General features: G+C 33.6%; 1 protein-coding gene across 3 annotated transcripts in view; it reads right to left on the minus strand.

Annotated features, from left to right (window-relative positions):
* Positions 1 to 417: 417 nt before the first annotated feature.
* LOC107046441 (serine/threonine-protein phosphatase 2A 65 kDa regulatory subunit A alpha isoform) overlaps positions 418 to 7291 on the minus strand; it is a 10466-nt gene continuing 3592 nt past the window's right edge. The window contains exons 3-8 of one of the 3 annotated variants that reach the window (XM_015269057.2): positions 4764 to 4919; positions 3855 to 4126; positions 2914 to 3108; positions 1980 to 2223; positions 1460 to 1703; positions 418 to 1048 (exon numbers count right to left, since the gene is read on the minus strand). In XM_015269057.2, the coding sequence (XP_015124543.1) occupies positions 1044 to 1048; positions 1460 to 1703; positions 1980 to 2223; positions 2914 to 3108; positions 3855 to 4126; positions 4764 to 4919 (1116 nt within the window). In that variant the 3' untranslated portion in view covers positions 418 to 1043. Of the gene's footprint in view, positions 1054 to 1451; positions 1704 to 1979; positions 2224 to 2913; positions 3109 to 3854; positions 4127 to 4763; positions 4920 to 7291 lie in introns of those variants that run through there. The other 2 variants (XM_015269056.2, XM_015269055.2) reach the window with 2 other exon arrangements.

Genomic DNA, 7291 nt, shown 5'->3' on the forward strand with positions numbered 1-7291 from the left:
ACAAACTTGGGGAACCTTAAACATCCGCCATTAGTTTCATATGCCAAATCACAAATTGCATCAAAAATGCAGCCTGATTTTCAAACATTCGTATGTTAGACCTTCGTTCATTGGACTAGTTACCTGACCGTTTTCGTGACGTCTGGCCGAAAAATTGGTCTCGAAAACGACTGATTTTCAATTAATTATCATAACACATCTAGGGAATATACCTCCATAATTTTCGCCATTTAGCTATCCATGTTATGAGGAATGTGTGCATAGGGGAATTCGTAAGAATTGAGCTCTATGCAAGTTCCCTATTCTTAGATTTGTGATGACAAGACCCCAGAACACTCAAATTTCACCGTGAACTCACCTTAAAACGAACAAAAACAAATTGATGTTTTTTTCACGAGATCGAATAATTTTCCACAATGATGTTACGCAAAAAAAAACTTTATTCACAATTTTTTTTACAGAAAAATGTGGGATGAAAAATTTTGTTGCTATTAATGTCCGAAGTTTTCTTTGTTAAAATCCAAAAATGATGATAGGGAATGATATCGAGTCATTTTCATGATTAACCCTTAATGATTAAAGACAATTAATTATTATACGAAGATACATGATCTTGATTGAATATCGATAAAATCAATACTTGGTACAATATTATAGATATACAAATTACAACAAAATGATGTTTTTCTTTTTCTTTGTTTTCTTTAAATATTGGTTAACATAAACTGCTATTTTTTTTAATGACTACTCTTTCTAATTTTTTTAATCGTGGGAATTTTATTTCACTTTATTCATGTATTTTTCCATTTTTTAGTTTGTTAATTAAGAGTAATTCTTCAAGTGCTTATTTTTAATTGTTGCCAAGAGGATATCGTGTAAAAGAGAACGGCTATCGGGTGTAATGATTTTTCCTCTTAATTGAATTTTCTTCCGATTTCTCTTTCCTCCTCAACATTCTAAAAGTTTTTGTTTGTTCTGTTCTTCATGCTCTTATTATGTTATATTCTTCTATTGTTAGGGAGTAAATGCACTCAGGGACTTCATCAACCTATGCTGAAAAAAGGTAATATTTTGGAATATTTGAGAAATTTTTAAAATAAAGATAATTAACGATTGAATAATTCAAGTCAAAATTCTTTTATGCAGATTAATCCACAAATATTTCGGAGTGTGTAGATTTAGAAAAAAACGTGGGAAATATTTAGTATAAACATATCATGACAAATTTCTCTGAACCTATTACTTTCGAAGTCATTGGTCAATTTTATGAAATTTCTTGTGACATAAATTCCATGTGACCGCTATATTTCATGAAAATAGCAATAACATGGCCAAATTACTCAAATTATAACAAAAAAATCCTTGTCATATGATAAAAGAAATTTGACAATTAGATTAACAACAATAGTTTTATCTCTTTATCTACTATTGTTTACTGTTTTATTAATGGATTATTTACCTGCAATTCCAGCAATAGCCTCGGAAGCGAAATACTTGACATCGACATCGGCGTCAGTGTTTAATTTATCGAGCACAGGTTTAACTTGTGTTTGAACTGCACTTGGTTCTAGATAAGGTCCAATGCGTTGGAGAGTTTTAGCGACGTTGAATCTTACGTTAGCAACATTATCATTTGCCATCGCAAGCACAGTGGGAAGCATTATTTTTGTTGTTATTTCAGGCCCACACACTTCAGCTAGGACCTAGAAATTTAATTCATCGATTTATTCGATTATCCTTGTAACTGTTCATTAGATTTGGTGTGCAATTGTCTCGGCAATGATCGAACCTAGGAGAGAATGTCAGGGAAGCGTTTTCGTTTGTATTTTTAGCTTCAAAACAGGGTTTTCAACATTATCTCCTAAAATAACTCATTCTTGAGAAAATTTAAATAGTCAAGATTCTTAATTTGACTGATGAATTAAAAATTATTTCGATCAATAGGATTGAAAGGATAAGGAAAATTTATGGAAACGTACGTTAATACAGAATAAACAAGTCATCCTGTGGAGATAATTCTGATCCCTGGTCATGTTGAGAACTTTCGGGATTATTGTGTTTTGTGCCCACTCTGGCCCGAATTTCTCGACCAATTTCTTCAGGTTCAGTGTCGCAGCTTCTCTGATTGCGTAGACGTGGTCCACTAGCCAGTTCATAGAGAGGGAATTGAGTTTCTCATCGAAGAATTCTACACCAAGTTGACCTGCTAATAGAGGCATGTATCTGGAAATGACAGGTCAAAGTAAAATTAAATTATCATCCTTAGAGAATAATACATTGAGATACATCACTGAAGCGACGGAAATAAAGTGACTTCATAACTTTTATGATAATTTGGAAAATATCTTTCGAAGGAAGAGACTAAAAATAATTGCCATTCAGTAGAAAAAAGTCTATAAAAAATAATTTTTTTTAGTCAAATAGGATTGCCTCAAAACTGAGTTGTGTAAATAGGAAATATCGGACCTTTTTTTCAGAAAATTTTGTTAGATATGAACAAGGCCTTTGACTATTTTATTTGAATGTATTAGTTTCAGAGGTATTAACAGAATAATATTATAATCATGATTAATCAAAATTTGGACGTCTCTTTTGTGAGTTATCTCGCTAAAGAAATGTATATTATTGAAATGGATAAAATTGAATTCATATTTGTGTACGTCCACGTGAAAAGGGCCCACTTTGTCGCATCTAGTTTCCGAGATATTTACGTTTATCTCTTCACATCTCCCACTTAAACCAATGTCAAATTGTTTTTTTGATCGTCTATACTGACGTCAGTTTTCATTCTATCGGGTTGATTTTGGGCTCAAAATGTGAGAAATCTGATCAAGATTATCGGAACATACATAACTCCAATACCGTCAAAGTAGGCCCTTTTCATGTGAACGCCCACATTTAATTAGCACTTACTCAATGATCGCTAATCGGACTCGCCACTTTGAATCCTCTGCCAACTCAACAATTGCTGGTAAAAGTGATTGGGAAAGCTGCTGAATTCCAATGACTTCATTGACACAATCCAAATTGCTGATTATGTTCAAACGCACTTCTGGACATTCGTCTTTAAGTTGCAGAAGGAATAATGGCAACAAGTGTTCAATTGTGCTGCAAAATTATGTTCCAAATTTGACATCAATTCCATTCAACTAAAAATAGCTCTTCATTTCTCGAACCGCGAACATATGGATTAAGGAAAATTTGAGAATTATACATTTATCTTGTAATAGTCCATATCCAATAGCCTCTTCCCGTTTCTGTCAATGTTTTTTATTTGAGGCTGCATATTCAAAAGTCATTAACAATTCAGTTGCTTAAACCGAGTTTGCTTGAAAACTGTTGAAGATAGAAACAAATAGTTCGAACAAAAGATGTTTCTTTTGGAAAACTAAATACCTGTGCATAACGCAGTTCCCTACGCCATCCCACTCTGCCCCGCGCCAGAAATTGGACGTTTCTTTGCACCCTCAATATCTTCCCAAATAATTCGAATAGAAAAAAATACATAAGAACAAATATATTTAGTTTAACGAAAGCAACAACTTTTTTCCTCTTTGATAGTGGTCCTGCAAACCTGGTTTAAACACTTGAATTGTTGATAATTTTTGGATGCCCCGTCGTAGATAAAAACCACTCACAGCTTCGGTTTCTACGGCATAAAAAAAACATGAGAAAACACCCTGAAATTCTTCCGTCCTTTTATTGGATCCTAAAATTATTGCTTTTACTTTGTCTCGCAACGGTCGAAAAATTACAGAATTTACAGAATTACTGAATTTTTTTGAACACGAAAAAATGTGGTTTTTGTAAAATTAATGAACATCCTTAAAGGAGTGCATGAACCAAATGCTTACTTGTGCTTTCCAAGGATTGGACTCAATCCCATGATAACACTGGCCAATGCAGACTTGACATGCTGATTGGGGTCTGCAACGAGTTCCTTGACGTACGGTAGGATATTAGTCATGATAATGTTCTCTTGACTGAATTGATCCAAGTTTTGACAGAAGTCACGAACTTTGTCAGCCGCAGCAGCCCGAACTTCAGCCTCTGTATCTTTCAACAATACTTGAAACGCCGGGACAAGGTCTGTCTTCGTTATTTCCGGACCTACAGCCTTTTGAAGCTGTAAAAACATCAATTAGGAAAAACAATGAGATTAACAGGCAAGTATATTATCGACTGAATTTATCCAAGATGGTTTGATGAACTTTTCATTATCTACAGCCCCTGTCTTTCATAATCATTACCTCTCTCTTTCTCTCACTTGGCTCCCTTCCATTTATTAATGACATTCCACAAAAATATAAGATGCATATTTATTTATTTTGAAAAATTACGAAATGTGGAGAAGTTACAACCAATTGATAAAAAATTGATACAACATTAGCATTATGACTTCATTATGATGTCATCTTTTCCCTTCTTTTTGTCTTAATAATAAAACTGCCAGCAATGGCAATAATAGAATATACAATCTAAGCATTGATTTATCAAATTGAAAGATGAACAACGAAATTCTATTGTTAAATGGCAAAATGTTATAGGATGAAGACGTCTTTTCTTAAATTGATGCGACCTTTTTTTGAAATTGAGAAGATTCTCTACGAAAAAAGTCTTTTACTCTTTTATTGTAGAATTATTTATTAACAGAGTTGAGGAGATGAGCTACATTAACATCTACATGTGAGCTCTTTGATATAGCATGGATTGCTCAATTGATATTGAATAACATTGGGAAAATTGCTTGAATAACCACTTACATCTGTGAATTTATCAGCAACCATGTACCGAACCCGCCAGGATTGATCAGCAGCGCACTGTCGCAGGGTTGGCATCACCAACTGCTCGACGTCCTCCTGCTGCAGTAGAGTTGCAATGCTCACGCAAGCATCTACTGCCAGTAGACGAACAGAGTCCTACAAATGCAAAAATTCTACCATTAAATCTTTGTCAGGGTGGAATCACCAGCAAGATGTAAAATCGTTCATCTCATTGTTATTAAGTATATACGTATTTAGGTATCCAATGATTCTGCAACAATGTGTCAAGAGATATTGTTGTAACTGAAGAAATACCATGACATTGACTCCTCAAACTTCAAATGACGGCGATAATTCAACGATTACGAAATGGAAATTTTTGGGCGAGGGTGTTCCTGAGCGGTCCAAAATATTGGAAAATGAATGCACAAGCATGATTATAGGAAGAAAATAGCAACCGAATAATTTCTAGAAAATAAATATTCATTGACTGTCTCATATGAAATATCTATTGAAAAATCGCACGCCAAAAATGTATAATTTTCAACAGAAATTGCAAAAAAAATAGAATTGCAGTGGAAAGCCAATAACATTCCGTTACTCGCGCAAAAGTTACGAACGCCGTTGGTCACGCCGTACCAGCATAAATCGACATAATGATGAATTTGAAAGAAATAGGAAAAATCGGAAAAAAATCAAAACTGATCTAGATCGTATACTTGAAGAAATCCCGTGAGGTTTTTTATGTTCAGTGTTACTCTTAATTATATATTCAAGCTCAAAGTTGCCATGTTTTTCTGAAGATTCGCCTTATACAGGGTAGACGGCCTAGAGTCCCGGAATAAAAATTTGAAAATCCAACTAATTATGATATTTTTGGTGCATATTTTCATTGATAGGGCTTCTAGATACTTCAAAATGAAATGTCAAATTTTTTCAAATTTTTCTGAGGCTTTACTACAGTGTAATTTAAAAAATCGAAAAAAATCGGAAAATAATTACCTTAACAAAATATCATATTAAATTTTTTCACATGTGGGTGACATTTCCATGTGAATACCGAAATATTTGCATGATTATCAAAAACCGATATCTCGACAATGATATGAGAATTTTATAAATTACCGAAATGTGTCCTAAACTATTGATTTTACTGTAAACCCCAGGAGACCTTTTATCTCGGAATTCCAACTGCTAAAAAAACCTCTTGAGGTTGCAAGGTAAAATCAATGGCTTGAGACGAGTTGTATTTACTAACACATATTCCTCTTCTACTGGACTATTCTGCGGATACGTATGCACTCCTGATTCATGGATAAAACCTTGAACTCTTCTTTAACATGACAACCGTTAACGTTTCGAATGCTAAATGCGGCAAAATTTCATTCTACAGTTCTGGAGTACAGAATACATCCAATTGAATATTGCCAAAGGATGTTCCTAGCATGCACAGAACTCCTCATCACACTTAGTACCAACAATTAAATCTGTCACGTGATCGCACAATGACTCAGTGGTTATGAATATTGGTTATAATAGAAGCAGTTGGGACAATTCATTTATATCCCGCAATTTTACTTAGAAAACATCAAGAGATCAAAAATTCTACACAACAAATCTTTCTTGATTTTCATCATTAACCCCTTCCTTTTCACAATCTAATTCTCTATAAATCATACTCGGTCAAATTGGAACTTTTTAACTGTAGCCATTAACTCAAACAAGAGGGTCAGTTAATGAAATTTTAGTTTTTTTTCACGTTCCCGTCGTTCTTCCTTCGTTCTTCCTTCGAAAGAACATATTTTGTCACGCATTCACCTAAAATTTCAAATTGGGACTAGTAATAGAAGCTAAGCAATTCCACAAGATGAGTGCAAAAATCGACAATTTCCTTGGCATTCCAAGGATTGAATGTTTGACGGCAGTATAAAATTATTTATAAACAGTCGAAAAGTTATTGTGCATAATGCCTTTATTCATTTTCTAACCGTTGCACATAACCGTGCTTTCGTTGGAAAGAAAACCTTAAATAGTTGTTGGCTATTATGAAATAACTTAGTTTCTATCAGGAGTGTCAATTTAAAATTTTAGGTGAATGCGGGAAAAAATATGTTCTTTCGAAGGAAGAAATATATTTTCAATTCGATGTGATGGAATAATAAATTTACGCCCAATTTCGAGGAAAAAGTCTATTTTAAGGGTCAAGGATTAATAGAACCAAAAATTTGACATTTTTTTTCGGAAAATTCAGGATTTTTCTTTGAAAAACATCGAGGTAACATTTTTTTGTAAAATTTAAAACGTTAGCCGTCAGATTTAAGTGAAAATCGAAAAAATTTCCATCTAAGGTTTCTTCACTATTAACAGAGTTGCGAGGCTAAAAATTTAGGACGAAGCTCTCTTGAATATGTACACCAAAAGGTAAAACTTGCAGCCCAATCCAAAATTTGACCCCGACAACTAGGACGATATTTGGGGGAATCTACCATATATATATATATATATATATATATATATATATATATATA

Source organism: Diachasma alloeum, unplaced genomic scaffold, assembly GCF_001412515.2.
Source record: "Diachasma alloeum isolate Michigan unplaced genomic scaffold, Dall2.0 Dall_scaffold_01383, whole genome shotgun sequence".
Taxonomy (NCBI): Eukaryota; Metazoa; Arthropoda; class Insecta; order Hymenoptera; family Braconidae; genus Diachasma; species Diachasma alloeum.